Raw genomic sequence first — 26687 nt, 5'->3', positions numbered from 1 at the left:
TAAATATTTATTTATAACCTAACGTGTCTTTCTTAAACAAAATAATGAATCATCACTTTATACAGGTAATTGTCTATTCCAGAATAAGGCAGTTGTTACATTGTTCTGTTGGAGGGGAAGGGGCATCATCTTTTTATTATTAAGTGGCATATGCAGGCTTGTGTTCTAGAACTTACCATTGCAGTTTCCAAATAACAAATGCCAAAGAATCAGTTCTGAGAGCTATTAGTTACACTGGTTCACTAGAGAATCCAAGCTAGCCCCAGTATTTTCACAATTCCTACTACAAAAAGGCATACTGTAAAATCAAGCCGAAGTGCTCAAACATTAGCCCAAAGCAGTTACCTCATTAGAAAGTACAGGTTTAAAAATAAATCAGAAATCCATTCCAGGTTGCTTCTATTGTACAGTAATTACATTTAAATAAATTCTTGGAACAAGTTTAGATAGTAATAATTACTGAAAATGGTGTTTCTAAGGATGAAGTACACGTGATGGACTGTACATTCATCGGATAATCGGTGCTGATCTGTCATTTGTTACTGTTGGTCTGAGTTTCACAGTTGCAAAAGGATTTTCTCCACTGAAAAGAAATGTACACAGTTACTAGAAGGTTTGCTGCAACACAACCCCATTTTTAAGCCATGCAGTTCCTTTGTCCACGCTGTTTGAAGACTAAGTTATGGTTTTAGACTGAAGGATTCCAGGTAACTCTTTTTAACTTGAATTGTAAAAAGAAGCTGATGTATGAAGGCTCACTTTGCAGTGATCCAAAATGTGGGAAGTTAATGCCCAGTTAGATTTGGACCTTTTTTTTCTTAAACAGCTTCTAGTTTTGAAAGATTTTTAACCCACAAAGACAGTTTAAGTTCTGTTCCATGTCAAACTACTGCAGAAACTCTTATTTTTTCTCAGAAGGGCCTATACATTGTATCTTATTTGATGTATTTTAATTACAGCTGTAATGTTTTACAGTGCCTAGGAAAGGTCACAGTGATTTGGCAAAAACATCCTTAATTTTCCCTCACAATCAATACAATAAGTCAATATAAAACTCAACACAACTAAATTAGTGTAAAAGCTTTAAAAAAAAATATACCTTAGAAAAGGTGGTTTTATAATGCCATTCACGTCAGGTTTCTGTAGAAGAAGAAGATGATATTTACATAGATGTACAAAAACCATGCTAGAGGTGATCTCACTATCCTGCTAAAGAAGAGACCTTGTCCTTCAAGCAGCTAAAACATTTAGAATAATTATTGTGTAATTCAGCTGAACTGGGAAGGAGAGAATTCTCAGAACATCAAAATTAGAAAGGTAAAAAAAAATTATGTCAGCACTGTCTGGCTTTTTATTATGTGTGGTGTCCTCCCCCAAGGTTTATGATCAGTGATCACCTGAAGGCTCACTGGGCATTTTCTAGGTTAAAAGAGCAAATGAAAACTCACTGCAGTAGCCATCAACCAAAGGAAAAAGACCAGAACTCCTTGGAGCACAAATACACCATTCTGTTCACACATTCAGCACAAAACCACCATTCTGTTTCTATAGCAGCATTTATAAAATGCAGTTGTCACAGTGAAACAGATTTCACAGAGCAAATACATTCAGTGAGTCTTCACAGAAATGTAAAGCCATGAAGTTAAAAGAGGCAGCAGCCAGCATAATGACATATTTAAATGCTAAAAGCCTGGAGTGAGGGTAGATTTCTGATCTAGGGTTCTTTTTTTTTTTTTTTTCTACAAAATACTGCATTTAGCTATTGTGGATTCACAAAGTACAAGTTCAGTTATCTCCTGTGACTTCTGCTAGTAGGAGTGGTGAGTAATAAAAAAGCAAGAAAACAGCTGCTGGATGTACATGGATAATTTACGTTGCTTGTATGGGAGTGATACAAAAGGAGGAATGGTTTTGCATAGCTGTTGCTAATATTTCAGTCTAATGAAGCTGTCATGTTTAAGTGTACAATCTGAAAAGCCTTGTTGTTATAGCTACAGCCTGCACTGTACTTGTGGATGAAGTGTGCTTCATTCTTGTGAAGGCAGGACAACCCAAGAGATGCAGTGTCACTATCACTGTGCTGCTACAGGACCCGGTGTTCCAGGTGTGATAAAATGGAAATCTGTTGTATTACCCTTTGCAACCCCATTTTACATGGGAGTTTGGGCAGTTAATTTCTACTTCCCCTCCAACTTTCAGCAATAGTCATACTTAATGATGTACTTTAAACTGCAAACTAATTGTGTTGCTTCTAATAACTGTTCAAAATGAAAATTTGAATACACATTAATCATTCAGTCTTTATAGCCACTTTGGTTTTAAGACTTAAAATGTCACTGCTGAGCAAAGGCCTGTGAGCCTTTCGTTTTCAGGCACACTGTCTATTGTGCCAGTAGTCCTACCTACCATATTCACAATATCATGATGCACATGAAGAAACTTACTTAATCAGGACCTAATTCAGCAGAGTTCTTACCCATGTGCATGACTTGTGATTCCAATGAAATTGCTCACTTATATCAGTCAGGAATAGACTTAGACCTTAGAATTAGGCCCAGTTAGCCCTCAAATTAATTAGAATGAACAAATGCTACTTCTCACTGAACTCCAACTCTCATCAAAGCCCTGTTAACTACTAAGTCTTTCTTAGTCGATACTGTTCTGCATAGTACTGTCCTACATGACAGCATGAACAATATAACTTGCAAGAGCCATTCCTCATCTTTCCTTCTTGAAATCCTGAGCTATTTTTATAGTGTATTCTGAAAAATCAGATGCCTCAAGGAAACCTGCTTCTGCATAACAGACACTGTAAGCATACTGCTTTACACATATGTCAATTCTGTACAAGCCTAAAGACCAGCCTGGTATAATGAGCTTATTTCCAAAGCCTTGCAGTGGTGTGGGGGTTGGTGCCTTGCATGGAAGCAGGAAAGACAAGGAAGCTCTGAGGAGTTCAGGAAGAAGGAAAATAAATAGTGACTTTGGAGCAGAACACTGGGGTGCAAGAGCAGCCGCTCTCCTCTACAGTTTTCTTCTTTCTTTGGTATGGTAACAGGTAAGAAGAATCAGGGCGGGCACAGTAAAAGGGTATCTCAACAGCAGGTATTATTTTATAGTTCAGAATTGCCTTTTTTTCTTTTTTTTTGGTTTACTTTCCCTGTGGCATTTCAGAATCTCAAAAAAGGTACATTTGTTTTCCACTCTGGAAATGCTATAGGCTTCCATTCTGGCCTCCAAAGAGAATATACTCTTCTAATTAGAATTCTGTCCTAGTCTATCAACTAAATGCTTTGCCATTCCCCTTGGTTTTTCAGTTCAACAAGAACATTAGTCCACAAGTCCTAAATTTATTTCCAAAACCCCTGAACTAATGCCACAGAACAAATAAAGCAACGCTTACAGTGATCACTTTTGAGACTGAGAACAGTTATCCATAGCAACACCAGCAGCACAGCACCGTGACACCCAGACAGTTCACCAGATGCAATAATTTTTAAGCTCTAGAGTAAGGCAACTTGTCACAGGGCAGAGAACTCATTCAACTGCTTGCCTGGCAGCTTCTATGGGCTGACATCTTTTAACTGTTGGGAACATAATTGCATTTGAAGGACATGTTGATCCCACGAGGTCTCAACAACCAGCCATAGGAACCAATGTATAAAATCTGACATCACAAAAAAATCACTTTTGTACTATTTTAATTTGTACTATTTTCTGTGAGAATCTCCTTTCATGTTCAACAGATTCCATTCCTGAGAAGTTTGCTGTACAGAATATATCTCCTAGTACTCTTATATCCCTGAACACTTCTCCTTTCCTATTACTACTGGTGGTCTGAAATACCAAAACCTGATGACATTTCTGAAGACAGCAGCAGTAAAGTCAAGCACAAGTAGCTAAAGTAGAACATTCCAGAGCCTCATTTAAGAGCTCAGCTAAGTAGGTCAGGAAAAGTAAGCAGGAGGAACATTTGGATTTGTGATATATCAGTGACTTACCGGGCCAGCATTTTCTGGTCTGTCAGTTGGTGTTTTAACAGCAGCACCTTTGGAAGGCTCCATTCTCTTCTCTGTTTGCAAAGACCCCAGGTAGTCTGGTGGCGGGAGGACAACATCACCTTTTTCCACAAGGTTTACAGAACTAATACTTCGGATTGGTGCAGGGCTGCAAGACACAACCCAACAAATGACATTTGCAGTCATCTCTCAGCTTTAGTCCCACGAACCATGAAAGTGCATGAGCTGAAAGTAACAGTGTAAATCCTGCTGAAGTCAGCAGGACTCTAAAATTGGGGGGCAGGTAGTTCTTGGGTCTTTGTGTAACCATCAGAACATGTTAATATAATCAAGGCATCATACTACACACCATTAGGAAGTATATACTATATATGTTACTGAACGACAAAGAACATGAGTAGAAAAATAACATTTGAGCATTTCTGCAAGTCCCACACAAAACGTCACCTTGGCACTGGGGCAAATGCTTTTTCTTCCGCTGGTTCTTCCAGTGGTCTTGTATATGATGATGGAAACCATCCTTTTCTGTAATGGGAAAGTTTCTCAGATTCATATTATATGAAATTGGAAAGATACTTCAAGAGATAGCAGTGACAAAACAGACCCAATGAACTGAGATTTAACTTTTAAAGACCCTATTTCTGGTGATACCAAATTAGTGTACAAAATCTCCCTGAAGAGCAGTGATTCACCTTACAGAAGGACCCCAAGTCACTAGTCAGTAACAGACAGCAAAAGAGGTGAAAACCATTTACTAACATCTCCAAACAAAACCTGATGAGCATGTTTTTCCTTCATGTTCAACCCTGGGTAACAGATGATCTTACACTTTGGTTGTCTCATGTTCGCCGTAAAGCCAGCCGTCCTTTTCCTCAGCTACAAGAAGGGTGATGATATCCCCCTGTGCAAAGCTAAGCAATGTCTTGTTACTTCCAGCAGTATGTGGGAAGATCGTCTTTACTTTTTGCCTTTTCATTATATTTAGCCCCGTGGCAACAGAAGTTGAACGTGATAAACTGGCATCCTCTGAACTCTCTGTCAAAAACCAGAACAAAGCAAAAAAAAGCAAAATTAGCCACACTAATAAAATCAAATCAATAGCCTGACAGGAAAATAAGAAGTAGATAATGGAACACGTGAGTGCAGACCAAGTTCTGAGACGTTGTACTTTCCGCTCAGACATCTCTCAGTTACCTGCCAGTGTTTATTATCACTTTAAAGTTCTTAACAGCATGTGCATTTATATACACACACACCCATCGCAATAAAGTTGAACCAACAGACATGAACAGTAATGTAAGTTTTAACTTCTACTTCTTCCTTTTTTTGGCATGAGAAATGCTGCTGAACGTTCCCAGCTGGAAAAGACCTTTGAAAATTTCCATTCTAAAGAATTGTCACTGTGTGTGAAGTCCAAGATTTCATTCCCAAATGTGCCAAGCAATCAGCTCCAGCTAAATCCATGTGAGTGCAAGATACTCAGCATTCTGCAGACACCAGATATTTACCAGAAAACAGCATAAAGGAGATCTCAAATTGTATGTTATTTGATCAGTACAATATATTGTAAACACACTTTTAAGGAGGAAAAGCTGGAATTGCTGTTATCTCACTGCAGAGTTCTACATATCTTTTGTGAGCTGGGCTTAGTCCTTTCCCTTCCTGCCAAATAGTAGAACAAATTAAAAACACCCAATATATTAGAAACTTAGAAACCAAATCTGAATAGGATTTTATGTTTCAGGAAATAAATACATTACTGTGCTAGTTTTGTCCCATGTGTGTTCCTCCCTAATGCTCTTCAAGGAAACCAAACCTAGACTGTGATGTTTCGTTGTGTACCTTGTGCAAAATTACAGAACGTGTTCTGGTAAGACTGAAGTCCTAAGAGCAGTTAAGCTGGATTCATCAGGGACACACAAAGGGATTAAACCAGAATCTACCTATCTTGACCTGAATTTACTGCAAACAATTCTTCTCATAATGTACATTTCTCCTGTTAGGTAGTTTATGTATCTAAAGACCATTTTCTGCTCCTCTGTATGTCCTGGAATTCACATGATGACAGGAGTCCTGAGATAATACTAAATACTACAGGATGTCATTCACACATAGAGAGTGACACTCACCTGCTGAATTATTTGGCTTTTCAGAAGAAGCCTTGGGAACCGTTGCAGGGTTGTTGAACATATCAACTAAGGGGCTGGTGTAGGCCCTGCCCATCGGAGCAGGAGGCACCTTCGCTGTATTCTCATTGTGAGGATAAAAATCATGTCCAATCTAGAGTCACAAAAACAACAGGGTCATGATACTGAGGAGATGGTGAAAACTTCTTTGCAACATTAAATTTTAGAAAACAATGCTAAAATATTCCCAAACAATTGATATTTGGACCTTCAGAAAATCCTCACATTGCAATGAAATTGCTGACAGAATAGTTTGTATGAGACTTCTGTTCCTTGATAAACATTTGCTAGTGGGAATGCTACGATAGATTTTTTTCCCCACAAATAGCACAGTTACACTCAGATAAAATCTGAAAAATCTGGACATTAATATTTTTAGAATTTTACTAACATAATTCAGAAATTCAACAACTAATGGTAACGTAACATACAAATAGGTAGAATTTAGAATGTAACCTGTGCTCTAATAACTTCATAAGAATCATGAAGGGAAGAAAGGGAAGAAAATAGAAAATAGCATTTCGTTTAAGTTTATACTGAACTACTGAGTATGTAATTACCATTACTTACATAATAAGATAAGAATGTAAGAAATGAATGGTTAGGACAAAAGTTGTCCTGGGGCTGGGCTCTGCAGAAGAAGTTTTGAAAACAGAACTTGTTTGGAGCTGTGCTCCTGCCTACTCTATCTTGTGTTCTTTCATTAGCAGAGCTTCAGCAAAATGATTCTGCTTCACACCCAACCCGTTATTCCTGTGGAGGTACATTGTAGACTCAATCCCAAATGCTTAGGTACAAAAGCAGGTAGTAAAGCCACTCTGCTTCCAGTGGAGCAGAGGTGAGAACTTTTAACCGTCAAAGTACATCTTACCAGGGTATTTCTCTCTATCATTGGGGAAGGCAGTGGAGTTCCTGATACTGGGGTGGAACCAGGTGTCCTTATTTCATCTATCATCATTCTGACTTTTTCAGGCACTTTGGTGGCATCGCTGCAGATCTCCTGCCACCCAGGCAGCTTGGATTTTAGGAAGTCCGCACACTGCATCCAAGTTCAAGAAGGTACTTGTCAAAGGCAGGCTTTTTCATAAATTGCACAGACCTACTTGTTAATTTTCATGATACTGAAATGGAAACACCACTTAAATGGAAGTCCTTAAAGATTTTTGTAAGTAGTACCTGTGTGAAACGAACACTGTTGTGGAAGGAGACTGTCCGTTTTCAGGGTCAGATACTGGAAATACCTGATCCAGCCATACATTTTTTTCTTAATATATGATTTTTTTAAAACTCAAGGAACCCTTCATTGTTGCTACAGCACGTTTAAGACAATATTGCACAACATCTGTCTAGCACTACAGTGTTCCTTAGCTATTTATAGCAGTCAGATCTACATACTGCAGGCAATAATTACAATCTCTGAGATGATTAGATTTCAGGAGTTTCATTTCTGCTTCACGCATGCCACTCACCTGAATGTGGTAGAAGTGCATGTGCTGGGTAAAGCTGCAGTGCTTGTCAACCAGAAAACAGAATCTTCTTTTTTCTTCAAGGAGAGCTTCTCTGCAGCCTTCTGCAATAAACCTCTGAATATCACTCTGTCGAGAGCTCACTGTTTCCAAATACTAAGGAAAGAAAGAAAAACTAATCACATACACTCTGAGTTCTATTTGATACTAGATCCAGTTCCTGAAACAAAGTCCCAAAGCCTTAGAAAAAAGCCTTTGGAAAGGTGGGATAGGGTGGCTCTACTGCCAGGTTTCTCTTCTGCACACACCCAACTTCCCACATCTCATCAGGCACACATCATCTAGTTATGGTGTGAGGAAAGTGAAGCAAAACAAGCAGCACTCTTTTAGCCTCTAAATAAGAGTGCTTATTATTTTACTTCATTTTACTTTATTTTACTTGCTTTATTATTTTACTTCAGTAAATAAGAATATGACATCAAAGCAGCAACTGTGCTGAGCAATTTTAAGGCCACAGGTGTTCTAATCAGACTAATTGCCTTTATCTACTCCATGGCAGTTACATTTACTCTCACAAAGTTACGTTGCATCTCTGTGTTATTGTGTTTTAGAGAGGGGAAAAGGAGTTAAAAAAAGACTAAGCTCTATTTTTCTGAAGTTACGAGGATTCATGGCTAAACTGTGATTAAATGCTAATCCTTGAGTTCTTAGTCCAATACCTTAAAAACCTGGACTGTTATGTAGGTAGTAAGAAATAGGAGTTGATCCTATTCATGTTGAAAATTGAAACAGAAAAATATGGAGAAAAAATATATAAGCTAGCACGAAGGAAAAGTACTGTGCAAAAAATACATCAATAGCAAATATTTTCTGAGAGATGTGACAACCAGGATATGATTGCCTAATTCAGTTTCTCTTCATTGCCTTGCCATTTCTTACTTCGCCTGAAGATGGCAATGCCGCTCTAAGATCAGTAGGACAGGTAATAGTGGTAACAGAGTTAGCATATGCCTACTTTGGGAAATGAAGTTACACCAAATGACTACTGAATTTGCATAGAGTAGCTAAGTCCCTGCGTAAACCTCTGTATAAAGGTGTACTTACAGAGGTGCTTCAAAAATAATAATAATAAAAAAAATAATCACGTAGTGGTCAAGGGATGAAACCTAGAAACTGAAACAGCCTCTGAATGCGCACAGGAGAGCAGTCCAGGGCATAATTTCAACTGGAATAGATACTCTAGGAGTGCCTTTAACAGAAACCAACTCTCAAGAACCAAAAATGCATGTTCTTTTAAATTGTAAAGTTTAACTGTTTGCTGAACAACTTACAGAGGAGTTATGTGTATTAACAAATGACACGGCATGCACAAAAATCATGGTAAGCTTCAGAAGTCAAGTTTTAAAAGCAGACTCAGATGTGGCCAGTAATAACTTGACATTTGCTGTTGACCAGTTCTGATACAAAGAAAAAAACAGTCAGCGACAGCATACTCACCTCCATTTCTTTGTGCTCATATTTCATTACATTTCGTGCTCCTTGGCTTTTCCTCCTGATTTTTTTCAGCTCAGCCTGAGACTTCTCTAAGGAATCTAATTTGCTTCTGTGTTCAGTTTGGTACCTCTTTAAAGTTGCCTGCAATCAAAGCATTCAAAACATCTCAGTGCACTCAGCCCCGGAACTGGGTAAGTAAGTCACTAAGAAGCACTGCCATCATCTATGAGATGCTGCTATCACACAGCAAATGAGTTCAGCAATTGCCTCTCTCTACTTTAGTTTAAAAATGTTTTTAAAGCCCTGCACTGGTTCCTTTTTTAACACAAAATAAGTATGACAATTTTTGTAGTGTTTATGCATCTAAAGCTCAGTTCTAACACAGTGATTAATTGCTAAGGAACTACTTCTGAAAAGTTCTTTGACTAGCCATAGATGATCAATAAAATACGATTTTTATAACTGAATGTACTTACAGTCATGTATTTCACATCCAGGTCTGTTTTCTTCTCCAGTTCAGATATAATTTCTTTATGAAACTTTTTGAACTTTAAAAGCAAATGAACAAAGAGTTATTAAAAATTGGCAAAAAAGTAATTTCTAATTTCAGATGGAAAATAGAAAAAGAAACGGTTTAACTTACACTCTCCTCTAGGCTGTCATTGAGTTTCTTGTGTGTTCTTGAAATTTCTACCAGAACTTGGCCTGTTGATAAACATACAACCATATTTGTTTCTTTCAGAGAGTTCTGAAGTTAGTTAACAAAAAGCAGTAATAGAATATATTTTAACTAACATTAATATTAACTGGAATATATTTAGGAGAATGGGAAATTTCTGGCTGTTGCTCATCCCAGTAGTTTAAATAAGTAACCAGATCTGGCCACAGACAAACCAAGAAGCACATAAGGGATAGAAAAAATAATTAATCACTCATTATTATGCAAAAGGGACATGGAGTGCCAGACAAAATAAATACTTCCTTCTCTCCAGAATTGCTCACACTGATTTAGTAACAGCCTCTTTTCTTGCCAAGTCAGAGAATAGCAGAGAACTAGAGATAGTTGTTACTATCCAAATAGCTGCTACCCATTTTCAGTCTGAAAATTAAACTTTAATGTTTATTAACTAATTGCACCTTCAGAATTAACAGAGTAGCCTCTCACATTCATTCACAGCACACCTACTAATCCATATGCTGATTAACTTCCCGTGCTGTTTTATCAAGGGTTACAGCCTGACGAACAGCATTAACTAATAGCCAAGAAGCAGCACATTTCTCAGCATCCTCTCAACAGATCCTACATGTCCCTCTTAGGCTCTGCTGCCCTCCAGCACAGAGTTACACAGCTTGCTTTTAGCCCTGAGTGGTTAAAAGCTGAACTGTTTCATTTTGCTTTAGGAGGATATAAGAGGGAAAACACCTCAATCCTTTGGGTGTGGTTCTGTGTGCAAACCAAGGTAAACTCTGCCTGCTGCGGTCCTGCCCTGTGTGCAGGCAGCCACATCATCCTGCTCTGGATGCAGATGGCCACATCATCCCCACTCCCTTCTTTGTGCTGGCACTGACATGCTGAGTGCATGCCAGTCTTGTCTGGGGATTGCAACACACTGCTGAGAAGAGCAGCTGGAAGTGTCCTGAAGCACCTAGTCTAACTTCACCCACGTTAGACGTGTACACACAGTTACCAGGACTCAATCAGGAGCTGCTGCAAAAAACTGGAAGTGCTGGGGCCATGAGCAGATTCTCAGACGATGTCACGTCTGAGAGCCGTGACTAGAGGTGTGTTTTACTGTCATGGCAAGAACAGCAGGCTCTGTTCCACAGCTAGTTCTCTGGCATGCCTTCTTCAGGAATCTATCTATTCCTCAGTCAACCTTACAGTTATCCCACTGTGAATACTGGGTGCTGCCAGTATTGAACCTCCAATAGCACTTTCCTAATGTACAGACAGATCTAGCTAAACAACAACCATGGGTCTGCCTTATTGTTTATGGGAGAACATGAGGCATTTCAGGAAGAAAAATGAGCCTTTCCTTACAGCATCTCCCATTTCATGCCCCAATCCTCACTTCTCTGTCTCTTTGCACAACAGAGACTACATGAGAGTTGGAAGCGGAATCAGAATACAGTGAGAACAGTTAACTTCTTGATTAGCAAGATAAAGGGAATTCATACTCAGGATGGTAGGTGGAAGAGACAGAGGGTCTTGCATTATCTTTTTTTATAGATATCTTGTTTTTTCTGGGTCCCTCTTTTTGTTTGTATTTAAAGTTGCTGGTGACTACCAAAATATAAATACTATGAGAGAGAGAGGTGCTCTAGTAATTAGTTGCTCATATGCAATAGAAAAGTAAATACAATGTGGTTATATAAACACTTGAAGTAACAGCCATGAGTAAGCCACCTTGTTATTTTAAGGCTGTAGGAGTGAATGCACTTCAGTCCACTGCGTTTCTGTTTCATTGAACTCAACTGAAAGATGCATTTTAGACTCTAACAGGCTTTTAAAATTAGAAGACTTTTGTAAACACTTATCTGCAACTTTAAAAGGAAAACACTGTGAAAAGAAATCAGGAATAAAATAACCAAGCAGCACAAACAAAATTACAAAGTTTGCTTGGTTTTAAATATGCAGACTAGAAAGTGACTGGGGAAGTTCTAAAAATTCAGGGTATGTGTTGAAGTGCCCCTCAAAATAACTGCCTTGACAGACTTTTTGCCCTTTTAAAAGCAAGCTTACTCTCCCTGTTTGTAAAAAGCCCGGTTTGAGCATCTGCTGCCACAGCAGCACTCTCGGCTAACCCTTGGCACTGCTAATGCAGCCAGCCCCAGTGTCCGAGCACCGACAGACACCCAACAAGGTCAGGCATTGACTCAGCTCTCACCCTCCCTTCCTGTGGCCTGCGCTGCCACCACAGAGCAGACGCTCAATAAAACACCCATTCACCTGGTGCGGCAAGAATGGAAAACCTGACGCTGGGAGGTTGTTATTTCTGTCTCACACAGCACTTGAACTGACTGCAGCCTTCAAGTCTTTCGGCTTTGAATGCTTTGGTTAGAAAGAGGGTTTTTTCATCTTTATTGCAAAGAATGCTGCCAAAACATGTCCTGAAATGAAGAGAACTTTAAAAACTACACTTCCTTCTAAATGGTTTGGGCTGTTTATTTTAGAGTGTTCTAGAACACTTTCAAATAGCATTTTTATATACTAGTGACTGTATCTCTAATTGCATTTTCTTTTTCTCTCAACCAAAGACTCTCTGTATGCTGTGCATCAGGCAAAAGCCACTTTATGCTGGATCTCCTAATGCCACTGGTAATCCACAGGCACTGTATGTACCGGCTCACCCATTTAATTTCCTCTATTCATGTTTCGAATCAACATTTTGAAAAGAACCCATAGTAAGCACACTTTGACCTATTAAGATTTAAATTACAGGTCAGATCCTGCACTTCGAATAAATAGAGCACCTTTTTACAGTGAATATATAGCATGGTTTTTATTGCTAGTTTAAGACAACAGGTTAGCCACATTTTGTACCCTCCCTAGTAAGATTTATACAAGGAGACAAGTTTTTGTAGAAGACTAATTCAGGAAAGGCAAAACAACCCCTAGCCTACATGTAACAGAATAGCTCTAATAAAGACAGTGATTTACTCCGGATTATTAACAGCATAACTTAAGGTCAGACTCTAGTGTTCACTAATTATTAATCTTGTAAAAAGGTAAAGGCAACTACTTCAGGTAAAGACAACTATCTATTTCTCACATCAACTAAAACCACTTTGCTCTGTATTCAAGCTGCTCATGATGAGGTTTTATACATGAGAGCTCATGCTATACAATAACCAGGTATTAACCTTGTCATCATTTATTGGCAACCCCCAAACCTATCAGAGTAACACAACCAGACTGCATGATAACATGCCACTTCAGACCAGTTTGTGGCAGACATGCTGTAAACTTGAACCAGTTCTTTGGCATTATATTATGCAGCAAATTAATAACCCAAAACCACTGGTCTTGATGATAAACATAACTATTAAAATACCGGCCTTTCAAAGATGTTTTTTCTGCTTTCCATTCCCGTATACCCTGAACATGAAATCTTTGTGACTAGAAAAGCAGAGGCACATTAACTATTCCCACATTTGGTTAAGAAAACAAAAACAGAGTTGCAAGGTTTATGGATACTTGCTTTGTTATTTTGCTATTACCTCAAGTGCACTACAGGGAAGAGAAGAAAATCTCTTTCAGACAGGGACTATGGGAGAACATCTCAAGTATCTTAGATAACTTGAAAAAACCCCAAACATTTCTCTTATATGGTTCTTGAAACCATGCTGCATAACACAGCTATAATCTGAACTATGACCATGAACAGTAACGCCAAGTCCCATGGTGAATTTATTTTGGTTTCAAATAGGTTCAGTGCACAGGTACAAAGATCTTTTAAGCTGAAACTTCAGGAGTCTCTGGAATATTTTTAGGCCTAACCAGGACTGCTGGTTGTGCCTATATTTTCTATTGAGAAAATAAGACAAGACTAGAATTCCATGAATGCTGTTTGGTTTGTTACAAAAAAATAAAAATTACTAACCCCAAATGTGTAACAGTTATTTCTCCATACACAGCATCCCATGAGCAAGAAGACATCCTTAAAAGACCATCTTTGTAGCTGATGAAAAACAAGAAGCAATTTCTAACAGAAATACTCATTGTAAGACAAGAATGCAGAACTCCTGCGGCAGTTGCACTTCAGCCTCACTGTTTGCACTGGGTAATTGTACTGCTTATTTACCCTTTTATCTTATGTTGACTGTTCTTACAAACAGAAGACTAGCAGAATTAGTTCAAGCTAGTAAAAAAACCTGAACTCAATCAAGAAGCAGATACTAACAGCTACCAGCAAAATCACTGGAACTTGAAAACTCCTAAATAGCTATATTAGAATCAACAGAAGTATTAACTGCATCACCTTACTTGAAATACACTTCAGTTTGGTTTTAGTTAGAGAAGGTTACGCTTAAAAGATTTCAAGTCTCTTGACAGAGAGACTTTCTTAGATGTCTGGGAACGGACAGAGTGCTTAATTATATCACTCATTTATCTCCTGTTGTCCTGGTTTGCATTCAGGGCAGGTCAAGTAACTTCATGTCTTAGAGATGAAACCAAAAATTATTTACATTAAACAGGAGAATGAAAGGCTGAGTCAAAGCTCCACATGGAGACAATGTAGTTCAAGTATATTTCTAGGTGCTGTTTCTGTCAAGATGGTATTTTCCAAGTTACCCTTTGCCCAAAAGAAAGGCATTGATGACAAGGGAAAGTTGGAAACAAAGTCCTTTGAAGCCAGAAGTGCACAAAAGGCAGTAAAATAGAAAGTTGCAAAGGAATACAGTATAACAAATAAATGACTGAACAAAACATCTGTTAAGCCTCAAGTGTGTTAAATTTATCATTTTGTCACAGGAAGGATTTAATTGTGCAACAGATGTTTTAAAGAAGGTGAAAAGCTTCAATACTATTTAATGTGAAAGAATAAAATCATAAAGAAGGACAAAGTAATGTAAGACTTTGCAAGCTCTGTCTGTACTTTGCTTCTAATACAATTTGTCCAGAAAGCTTAAAAAAACCTAACCCCAACCCCCACAATCTGCAGAATTAATATTGATGTGCACATAAATCAGTAGGACTAGGTCAAGTCTCCCTTTCCTTACCACATGAACGAACATGAAATAGGAAGCAAGGAGTAAATCTCCCTATAGTTAATTTTATAAAATGGCATTGACACATGACCATTCAATGCCATTTCATGAAGGTGACTGCAGAAGGTGAAGGGGAAGAATAACAAAAGAGAAAAGGGGAAGAGATTTCAGAGTATAACAACGTATTTTAAGTCCATTGTACCTGCTACATGTAGTGCCCTGAAGCAGCAGCTCTACATAGATATAGTTTGCTAGAACAGCAAATAAATAATCAAATCTGTAAATAAAACAAAAGCAGAAGCAAAGAGAACTTCACATTCTAAATGGCATTCTTAGATCAATTTTTACTTTAAAATATGCAGAGTTCTCACTAAGGCTGTGAACAGAGATGGTTCTGCAATACAACAAGCAAATAAGTTAACTTAAAACAGATTAAACATGGGGTAAAGGAAATAAAAACCTGACACAATGTATTCATGTACTAGTCCAGTAAAATAAAATCCCAAAGTGATATTGATTATGAGCCATGAGAAATGAAACTGAACATCATGACATTATTGGACATGTAAAAAAAGCATCATTTCTCATTTAAAGTTAGCTCACAATAATTCAGGTAAATATCTGAAATTGATTTAATGCTCAGAGTTAAGAAGTTTCAATTTCTCCAGAGCTCAGTTTTATCACAACTTTTTCCACAAGTTCCCTTACTTCTAAATATTTAAAATCTTTTCAGATATTTCATAGTCTCATTGATATAGAAGAGATAATCGAGTCTTCCGAAGTTTCTAAGACCTTGGAAGATGCCCAAGCCTACGTATCTTGCCTCGGTGTCCAGACAAAATAAGTAAGTAACAAATAGGACTGTACAAGATATTGTTGTTAATTTTGTGAGTTAGGCACCTATGGTGTTAGGCGGTGATGAACTCCTAGTGCTCTATTCCCTCCTTCACATAGGGCTTCACTGCCTGTGTGCCTCATATGGCTCCCTAGTGAAAAAAACATATTCTAGCCCAGTGTTCTTACCTATGTTTGACCACAGTCAAGACTTCATCTGCTTGAAGCTGAAAATCAAGGGTGGCGAAGAAGTACTATGGCTTCTGTTTTTATCCAGCCAAATAATGTCTTTCCAGCCACAGCCAACATACTTTGAGTCCACAGCTGGTTTAATCAGCAGACACTACTTTCTAGGCACAACATACTTGTACTGGAAGAAAATGACTTTTTACCATTTTACAGCAAGTGCTGTACATTAAGTTCTATCCTTCACAAAATATTTGCTTTATTTTGATATGTATATATTTGCATGTACTTATATAGCATATGCATACAGACACCTGTCTGTATCTCACTGACAGTCTGTTCGCTCTGCACCAGAGCCAAACAGCAGCAAGTGAAAAATCAGAAAATAAAGGTGGCTAGTAGCAGGCTGCTGCTATTGCTATTTTCTCTTGGTTCCTCTCCCTCCCAGCAAGTTTCTTACACCCAGGCAGAACCATACAGCCAACTGGGCAAATTGCACTGCTGGTGACAGCTCAGCCATGGCCTCCATCTCCTCAAGGACTTCTGTCTTCCAGTCACAGGCTTATCGTGTTGTAGAACCAGCTTGAAAAATGTATTTAGGACCAGCTATAAGATGATGGCTAGGATTTTACCCCAAATTAATTTCTGTCTCTAAAGGGTAAACCAAAAGGCCTAACTACCAATTCTCAGGAGCTTAGCTGTGTGCTATCTGGAATAAAACTTGCTAGAACACATACTTGGCAATACTCTCTTGAACACTTCCCCTGTTGTTAAGATTACACATTGCTCTCAGTGTGAGGAACAGAATCAAAGATCCTGCTATTCTAAAATCCTTTCCCCGTTTCATAATCAGACAAACAGTGAAGGGACACATCACAGTTCACTTCCACTGCAGTAGCCTGGCACCTCTTATTTATGATAGCATTTTCTTTTATAGTTCAGGAGCAAAATTCTGTAGTAATTTTTTCCTTGTCTTTGTTGATGATCATTTGGAAAAAAATAGTGTAAGATGGTAAAACAAAGTACCTGCCCAATACATGAAACAGAATTAAAATTCTGATTGCTCTTTAAAGCTTTGGAATATTTAAGTATTAAAAGATACAGAGAGTTCCTCAGAAAGTCTAGGACTGTTTATAGAAAAAAAAAAAAAAAGCCATATTGAATTAAACCCAAGGATCAACTTGCTTTTTAAATATACTTTACTTAGCCTAAAATTAATGCCGAATTCCTTCAGTTTGAAACAAGTGATTTTAAAAGGTACTACAAAATTCACACTGTGCACTGCATGCTCTAAAGTGGGCAATGAACTGTTCATCAATTAGGAATTCCCACATCAGACTTTACAAGAGTGAATACTTAAGAGACTATCAAGACCATTACAATTTCCAGTTACTATGAGTTTGTTCTTGGTGTGATGCTCATATTTCACAATTTTAAACAGAACAAAAACATTACCTTACATTATATTTTAAAGAAGAATGTGACTTCATTACGGTTTTAGCCTAATTCCCCTCTTTCCCAAGCTGTTTTGATCTCTTAGTCAAAAAGATTCAGATTAGATTTTTTTTAAACCTACCATATCATTGAACAGATGTTAATTAACATGAAATATTCATCTTGTTTCAGATGATGGGTAAGCAGAGTAACTAAATTTTAATGTTAAAAAGAGGAAAGGAAAAGCATATGCCACATAAATAATGCATGAAAAATGGCAAACTTGTTTTTCCACCTGTTACTCTGTTACTAATACATAAAAAGACTGCTGCAGGCATTTCTTTTTTTTACCCAAACATATAGAACCACAATATATTAAGGTATGTGTGTCTGAGACTGATCTTTCATAGTGCCTTGTAAGGCTTATATACAATAGCTTTTCATACTTCAGCTGCAAGAGTGTTAAACAAGTGACTTGTAATTCTTAGACAAGTCAGGTGCACAAAAGTAAGTTACAATACGATCACAAGCCTGAACTTGCCTGTATGAAGCCCTGCTGGCTTTAGGCAGATTAGTTCAGGAAGATCATACAACAGAGCTGTATGTAAGTGGGTTTGGTTCCCCCCTTGCATTCATGACATCTACAACTGATGCTGGATTTTTGTTGTTGAGAAGTAACTCCTGAGGAAGTGCTGACTGTGCATACAAAATATAGTTAGACCTTGAGTTAAGGGACCTACAAGCTAGTTACAGATATGATGTCATTTGCTTTGCAATGTTATAATTTACTTTCCATTTTCCATCTGTTTCTCTTACTGATAAGGCAACTCAGCGTACTTTCTCCACACAGGCTCTCAGGCCTATTTCTTTCCCAACAGACATACCTGGGAATGGAGGTAGAGAAAAACTACAATTGCTAAGCATGAGCTGAGAGAAGGGCCTCCTGCCTGTAGGACTACCTCCTGTAGTGCCCCCACCACCTTAGGCCTATGCTACCTCTGGGTGAGTTTGAAGAGCTATGACAAACATACACACCCCATGCACACAGAATGCCAGTTCTCAACACTTCCAAATTACTCATTTCTAGACATACACTACTCACAATCTAGAAGACATTGCATGTACACCTCAGGGAAGGTCAGGGCATCCATTCCAGTGTTTCCACTGCAAGATGACAGATGTCTTCACTATGTATGAGACTCATGCAGTTGAAATATGACCAATTACCTAGAATTTGATCTGAAAAAATAACTGGAAAAATATTACTGAAGTCTTATGAATATCTGTTGTCCTTTCTTTCCCTGGTGCTACTGCAATTGTTCCTTAAAAAAAGAGCCTTGCCTATATTCATATTCTATTCCTCCCTTCAGCCATTTCTAGAACCAGAAAATTTGCAGCTTATCTGGAAGTCTTCATAACAGGAGTTACAACAACATGATTGTTTCTAGAACAAACTTTTGTTTGGGGTAGTCCTATCAGAACAAGCTGCAATATCCATTTTTAAGCATTTCCATACTTTATGTTTAGCAACAAGCCCACCTCTTGTTTACTCCATTTTTTGGTAGGATCATTCCCATTTTATATTTTAGCAGGGAAAGATTATAGAACTTAACCACAACCAGAAGCCCTTAAGCTAACAACTGTTTGTTTAGCTTCATTGTGTGATGCTGCCTGATCACACTCATTGTCCCAGACATGTTTTGCAGCAACGTTTCTCACTGATTTATTGCTTTGTGATTTCTGTTCCTTTTTAAATTATAGTTCTGTATATTCAACGTGGTAATGGGTTTCTCTTGCCTTTCTTTTTGGTCTGTTAATAGCACAGTGCCAAATATTCTTCACCATTCACAACACTGGCTTGCAGGAACTTTCGCCAGGCCATTGGCAGGGCACATGCTTATGAATATCTGCATAGTTAAACTGATTTGTAAATCAGTGAATATATACAGCTTCCGACAGCTCTGCAATAGATGCTCAGGAAAATTATAAGATGTGGAGTTAAGTTGTTCATATTTAAGAATCTAAGACTGAAGTTTCTGCCAGCAGACTTTTATCAGAAGTTTACATGCAGAATACCAAACATCATACCCCACAACTGTGACTCTAGAGAGAAAAAAAGTCAGTATGATTTTTGGCTTGCTTTAACCTTACAAATGACTTTGAAAAGTAGATCTATAAATAGCAGGAAGTTTCCACTAATCCAGTTACTGTTTTCATCAGTAAAAATGTATCTATGAAGGCTGGCTCATCTCCTTCCAAGGAAAAGCTGGCCTGATTCTAGCTACTTAAGCTGCAGCCTCTAAGCTGGTTTCCCAGAAGTTTCCATCAGATGAAGTGCTAAAGGGGTTCTGTAGTTGCTGGCACACTTCACTTCTCCTTCTAGCCAACAGAATCTATTCCAAAAGCAGAACATTTATACTATGGAAGAGACGGCACTGCTGCAGTAAGTACCAGGAGACAAGATGTCAGATCTCTTTTCTTTAGTTTAAATGAGCCTGTGAAGGGAAGGGTGTGAGGTGTCATCTTTCTAACACAAGTGCGATAGGATTCCAGCTGAAAGGGTCAATTTATATGCTAAAGTAAGCCAACAACTCCACCTCCCCCCTGCCTCCCGTTTATCTTTTAATTGAAGTGCAACTAGCTACATTCACCTTAAACAATGGACTTTTCTCTTCTTCTGCTTGGCTTTGTCAATAGTGAGAGTGACAAGTACCGTATCACAGAAGTAGCTAGAGTGCTATAGCTTTGGAAAGCACCTGCTCAAGTAACAATTTTCCTTATCAATCAGGAAGGAAATAGTTTTGAATGACAAATACTTGCAGGAGAGTGTTTTAAAAAGACAGGTATTGCCTTAGTCTGGTCAGAAATTGTTCAGCAAGGAGATGTGTTCTTTGTAGCAAAGGAATTTTCCAATTCAGTTGCAAAAGGTTTTCTGAGTTGGCCACTTAAAGATCAGTTTCTGACAGAAAATTTCTCATTTCTGCAAATAGAGATGAGGACAGAGAACAGTCCACAGGGCTTCTCTTAGTTGCAAATGTAAAATGAACTGGTTATCATTTGAAAAAAGAATCCAAACAGATAGAACTCTATAGATTGAACTTCACGCAACTGATTACATTAGCATTAAATTTACATTATTATCAAATTGCTAATTGTTAGTTTGCTTTTAAAAAAAGGCTAGAAAACAGTTAGAAAGTATCTCCATGATCCTGTTAGAAGTTATGCAAGAGTTCTAACTTACCAGCTTACTCACATGGATTTATAAGAAATGCTAACTTTGCAGGCCTAGTCACTAATCCTTAGCTTATTCTCTTACCTCACTGATGGTTTATCAGCCTTGATTCTCAAACTACTATGCAGTTATCCCAGGAACTACAGACATTTGGCTAACTGCAGAGAAGTATAAGGGATCTCAGAAAAGAAAATGTGCACATACAGAACCCCTGCTCCTGGTTATCCATACTGTAGTATTACTATAGTGTCATGGTTTAAACCCAGGCCGTGAATTAGAACCACGCAGTCTACTTCCCCCCTGCTCCTGGAGGGATGGGGAGGAGAATCAAAAGAATGCAACTCCCACGGGTTGAGATAAGACAGTTTAGTAACTAAGGTATAACACAAATCACTACTGCTACCACCAATAATAATAATGATAAAGGAAATAACAAGGGAAGAGAATACAACACCTCACCACCCACTGACTGATACAGATACCTCGCCCCCCACCCAGCAGTGTGCTAGCTCTTCCGGGTAACTCTCAGTTACATCCTGGGCATGACGTGCTGTGGTATGGAATACCTCTTTGGCTAGTTTGGGTCAGGTGTCCTGTCCCTGCTTCCTCCCGGCTTCCCCTCCTCCCTGGCAGAGCATGAGACTCACAAAGTCCTTGGTCAGGGTAAACATTCTGACCAGCAACTGAAAACATCAGTTTTATCAGTATTATCCCCAGGCCGAAAGTCAAAAACACAGCGCTGCATCAGCTACTAAGAAGGAGAAAAATGACTGCTACTGCTGAACCCAGGACAAATAGTTACAGGATCACTATGGGTATTTACTATGTCACTTCACAATAGACATTTTTGTATTTGACAAAGTATGACAAAGCTGTGGAGACCTTTACAATTACACCACTTTGTGATCAAACCTCCATTTCACAACGTGGTCAAAGATGTCTTTTAGACCTGAAGAACAGTCCTTTCGTCTGTGCAGGAGAGGAACATCCAGTTCAGGGCTCATCCCCTGGCAGCAAAAATGATACTTACTCTGTGCACCGCTAGAAGTTTATGGGGTTTTTATTACCCACCTCTCCCTGTCTTGTGACTACCACAACAGAGAATAATCTTTTAGTCCAATACATGCTTCTTTAGGTTACTTCTAGTGGTTTTTAAACAGAAAATTTCTCCTGAAAAGAACACAATTTTTTCCCACATTCTTAAATTCCAGACTGCAGATGAGCATAAGCTTTTGCATACCTGTTTCCAGGGAAGTTTGAACAGAACGAGACTATGAAAAACATTAAGCCTAGATCAGAGTAATCTTTAAACAAATTACCAGTCTTGGTTAGATTAGGGAAGAGATTTTGTCTTCTCTGATTTTCCTTTGAACATGCTGAACTTGCATTTTAGTTCCATTTGGCAAGACCACCCAATGTGATATTTTTCTTACAATTTGACTTTTTATGTTTTGACAAGCAATGAATAATATACACCAAGCAGTTCTTGAGCAATAAGCTCTACGTACAGGCCCACAATATAACTGTGGTGACTGCTATAGATACAGTTGCCACAAAACAAACTGGGACTTTACACCCACAATATAATGAGCTGTAACTACAGTAACTGGCAGGTGTTAAAGGGGATAGTTGGGAGGATACAAGAACTAGTATTCATTGACTGAGCAAGAAATAACTTCCTGATTCCTTAAGTGAAGGCGGCAAAGCCAATGTTACTAGAAGAGACTTTATTACAATTGTAACTACTAAAAATCAGTACAACAAAGCCTCATAGACCCATAGTTTGGGCAAGAGAAAAATAGATTAGCAATACAAAATGGAAGTTACTATTTTAACACTGTATCAGGTATAGGATCTACATGAAATTACTGAACCCCCAAATTTTACTATGCTGATGTGGTATGCTGAAATCTGAATAGTATGAAATGTTATCATTTTTATACATAGTTTCTTGTTTCCTGTCCTTTCTTTCTAGTGGGATTTACAAAAGGTGTCGAGGAAAGAAAGATATGCAAATTCCATATTGCAGAATAACCTGAACCACATGAATTCAGGTTATGTTTTTCAATGCTCATAGCCAAGTCTGAGGGACTACAAGCTTATATATTTAGGAAAATGCAAACCATTAGAAGGAATGATGATCTAAATCAACTTATCCCTTATTCATGAGGATTATATTATGAATGCAGTATATTCTTCTACTTCCTCAACTTATATTAAGTTATTCTGTATTAAAATGATTCAGAGAGCTTCAACCAGACTTGAAAGATACAGATACTTAGTACAAAAGCTCCAAATCAGCTGGAATATCCAGATTTCCATTAAATTCTCATTTCCTTCTTCTGCTTCAATCTCATACCACAGAAGAAAAGCACTTTCTGGTATTTCTGCTTGATTTTTTGCCCCACTACTTCTTTTCCCTTTATGAATTTTACCCTTTACTTTCTCTCGTTTCTTTTCCATTTCTGTTTCTATCCTGCTATGGGGGTTGGTATCCATTTTACTGTTTCATTACCAGAAGACCATGTTATGCATTTCCTTATGAGAAGGAAGGATTAACTGTGATTTTGATACAAATCTTTATATCACACTTGGCAGTAAATACACTCCAGGTCACCCAGCAGGTTTGGGTTTGAACTGTAAGGTGACAGTGCAATGTGCCCATAAAGATCCTCCATAAATTCTAAAGAATGTTGGGTTTAGCCATCTGAGCCTTGTAGTCTTTTTGTAATGAAGCGTAAGAGCCCTAATTCAACACGACTGAATTTAGAATAATATATTATTTTTCATTTGTCTCTGCTAAAGGTGAAGCTGCTGCAGGAAAGATCTGAAACCTTGTTCCTGCCTAATTCCCCTGTTCATTATTCAGAACGCTAATTTTACTATGAGCTGTATCTGCTAAAGTTACAGCTTGATACACTGGCTATCAGAGAAAGGGGAAAGGGGGGAATCTTGTTCTAACACCTTTTTGCAGTCAAAAGGTACCTGATGGGCAAAACACAGAGCTAATAGAGGAGCCATGTACGTTTAAAATAAGTCTAAGAAAATTACTTGGCAGCTATGCTTTGCCACCATTTCTGCTGTAAATAATACAGCACTGTGGATTTCAGACTACCATGAAGTCTTAACCATCCATAAGCCAAATTGTCTTGATGGCAGTTACATTGGTAAGCCATGGAGGGGAGGGGCTTGTTTGTTTTTAAACAGATTTGTTTTAAGCATTAGTTTGAAAGTTGCAAGTTTTTGTTACTCAAATTAAAACATTTACATTCTCAGGTTGTCCAAAGACATAAACGCTGGAAGTCCACATCAGATCACAGTACCTCAATTTGTTCTCAAATATTAAAGCATTCTGAAATGGTTTAAACTTTGACACCGCTGGTTTATCTAATTCATTGGGAAGAGCCCAGATAATGTCTTAAGTACCAAAAAAACCCTATAATGATCTACTGACATCTGTGGGAACGTTGCTACTGGTTTCGGTTAATACATGATGCAGGACGAGGACAAATTTGTGTTAAAATTTGCTTACAATTTTAAGCAAAGGAAAAGTAAAAAGTTACAGAAATGTTCCAGATAACATGCACGCATAAAGATACTGAAATTGCTCCACTGCTTCCTTGCCAGTCACCTTTAGTCTGCAGCTCTTCTAAAACAAGCTACTGTGTCAGCTCACTTGATGCTCGGGAGAACACAGTACAGAAAAGCAGTTCACAGGCATATCACAAAGCTTAACTGATGGCTACTGATCTCATTTTTGGCAAAGGTAGCGTAAGTATTATGCATGATGGAGCTGCTAGTGGTCAATAACATGTCTTATGGCAAGTCTAAAGAAACTCACAGAAGAGATCACTCCACAGTGGGCTGCACCTACAGTAACTCCACTGCAGTTAACAGGGTCCATAAATAAGCGAAATCACAGTAAGGTTTGATCTAGTCTTCACACATCTGACACTGCTTAGCATGGATCTGAGTATTTTTTAAATACTACAATGTGCAGTAAATTCTCTTTTCTTTTTAGGCAGAGATACTTTAGAGCCATTTGGGGTGTATTACTTTTCTTTGCTAAATAGTTCAGTATTGTAACCCAGCTTCAGAACTATGGAGACTTTTTCAGGAAAATGCAAATGATCTCTCACAGACTCCTAACCACCTTATCCTGCCTTTTCCAATGCTCATTGCCCTTCCTTATCTCTAATTTAAGTATTCTGTCAGACAGTATATGCCGGAAGAAATCCAGATCCGCTGTTCTCCTTAAGAAGAAAATATTTTTCTGCAGTACCAGTTTAAGATGGACAGAAAACAGTGGTAGAGGCCTGGCCCTGAAGAAGGCCACGCTTTCTCAATACAGTATATCTAAAAAAGGTTTTATAATTGCAGGGAAGAATTCCTAGCTAAACAAACAAAAAAAGAAGTATCTTTTCAATCACAATTCTGTATGGTCCCCAATAATAAGGAAACCTGGTTATTTTCAGAATTCAGCTCAAAATAACCCAATGATAATATTTGCGAAGAAGGAGACAATATCCCACAGTCATATGAAGCTCCATAAATAGATTCATTTGACCAGCTGCTTGATGGCAAAAATTATTGTTATGCATTTGTTGATATTTTTATAATACTCTGCATTGTTATTACTTTTCACTTGCTCATACTTCTGCTGTTCTTTAGTTTGAAACCAGCAGCTCTGCTTTCTGTAAACAGCCTGCAAAGCAAATACAGCAAGTGACTGCGTTAGGACTGTTTGCTTTGTACTGTTTGCTGTTCTGCCGCTCCCAACTTTGAACACACAATGTTAACACTCATACAAAAGTGGTTTCAGCAGAGATGATAAAAATGTGTGCAGGCACAGAAAAACCACTGCTCAAGAAGAGTCTTCCCTCAGTTCTGCTTCAGCAGAATCATTAGAAGAAAACATTTAGTAAAAACATCCTTTTTAATCAGCTGAATTAACCTGCTTGTGTGAGTTACAGGAGCAAATGCATGTGACATCACTGACACTCCTGTGTCGCCCATAATCAAAAGCTCAGACACAAGACACTTTATCAAGGTATTTTTGTCAAAGAGCAAACGAAGGCTTTAAACAAATGTTTCCTTATTACAGCATAGTTCCCGCTTCTTTCTTTTGAAGTGATGCTAGAGAATCTTTTGTCAGAAACATTATAAACACTTTGATGACAATTTCACTTGCATTGATTGAGCAGTATCATGTCAACACTAGCCAGAGGAGTACAACATGAAGCTCTGATGACCATCTTCCAAAAATCCAGAAATTGTTTTCAGGAAAGCAGAGAACTTGGATTAGTTTTACATTACTGTAAATGTACATCTTTGACTTTGCAGTTTCTCTTTCAACAGCTCAACTAGAAAATAAATATAATGCATCTGAGAACTTTCAGTGATATACTTGATGAAAACCAGTGAAGTAGAACTAAACTCATCCAGAAAATTGTTTTAGTTTAGAACTGCTGTCATTCAGTAGGACTCCTCATACCAGTATTCTGTTGCTGAAGTATTTTAACATTCATCTTTGTACTACAAATCAAACTACACATTTTCCCATATGTATTAATTTATTATAAAATTACGTGAACTTAAAAAATAGATGCTTTTAAATGCACAGGCACAAACACAGAGAAAAAAAAAAAGTCATTTTTGTCACAACATAAGTGTCTTGAGAAATAATATACCTCAGAGGAATCTAATCCCTTCCATCTATGTGTCACATAAGAGAAAGACACTTTTTCTGATCCTTCTCTACTTCATATCAGTGCTGTGAAGTGCCAGGAGGAAAAAACAAAAGCAATGGTTATATTTTAAACACTTTAAAGTGATTTTAAAAAATACCATTTCACTTACCCAATTCTTTAGAAACTGGAGAATCAGCTGATATATCCCCAATCTTTGCAAGGCTATCATAATATGCTCTTCCAGCCACTACCATAGCTTGAGGGTGGAGGGAAAAAGACCACAAAAGAGTGTTAAAAGTCAAAGTCAAAATATTTTTCATTATCCTTATTTTATGCTCCTACAAAATCTTGTAATCCAGGGCACATAGTAAGAGAGGGGTATATAGCAATAAGGAAATTCTGCTACCAGAAAAAGTTTCCACGAGTTCCTGAGC

General features: G+C 38.0%; 1 protein-coding gene across 1 annotated transcript in view; it reads right to left on the bottom strand.

Annotated features, from left to right (window-relative positions):
• Positions 1–507: 507 nt before the first annotated feature.
• Positions 508–26687, bottom strand: part of BAIAP2L1 (BAR/IMD domain containing adaptor protein 2 like 1) — a gene marked incomplete at both ends in the record, with an annotated part of 38774 nt that continues 12594 nt past the window's right edge. The window contains 12 exons of the mRNA XM_080618897.1: positions 508–583; positions 1100–1140; positions 4002–4167; positions 4467–4544; positions 4847–5054; positions 6149–6299; positions 7077–7244; positions 7675–7827; positions 9169–9306; positions 9642–9713; positions 9809–9870; positions 26423–26509. Coding sequence (XP_080475023.1) covers positions 508–583; positions 1100–1140; positions 4002–4167; positions 4467–4544; positions 4847–5054; positions 6149–6299; positions 7077–7244; positions 7675–7827; positions 9169–9306; positions 9642–9713; positions 9809–9870; positions 26423–26509 — 1400 coding nt within the window. The remainder of the gene's footprint in view (positions 584–1099; positions 1141–4001; positions 4168–4466; positions 4545–4846; positions 5055–6148; positions 6300–7076; positions 7245–7674; positions 7828–9168; positions 9307–9641; positions 9714–9808; positions 9871–26422; positions 26510–26687) is intronic.

Source organism: Psittacula echo (assembly GCF_963264785.1).
Source record: "Psittacula echo genome assembly, chromosome: 5".
Lineage (NCBI taxonomy): Eukaryota > Metazoa > Chordata > Aves > Psittaciformes > Psittacidae > Psittacula > Psittacula echo.
This window is presented reverse-complemented; position numbering and strand designations above follow the sequence as displayed.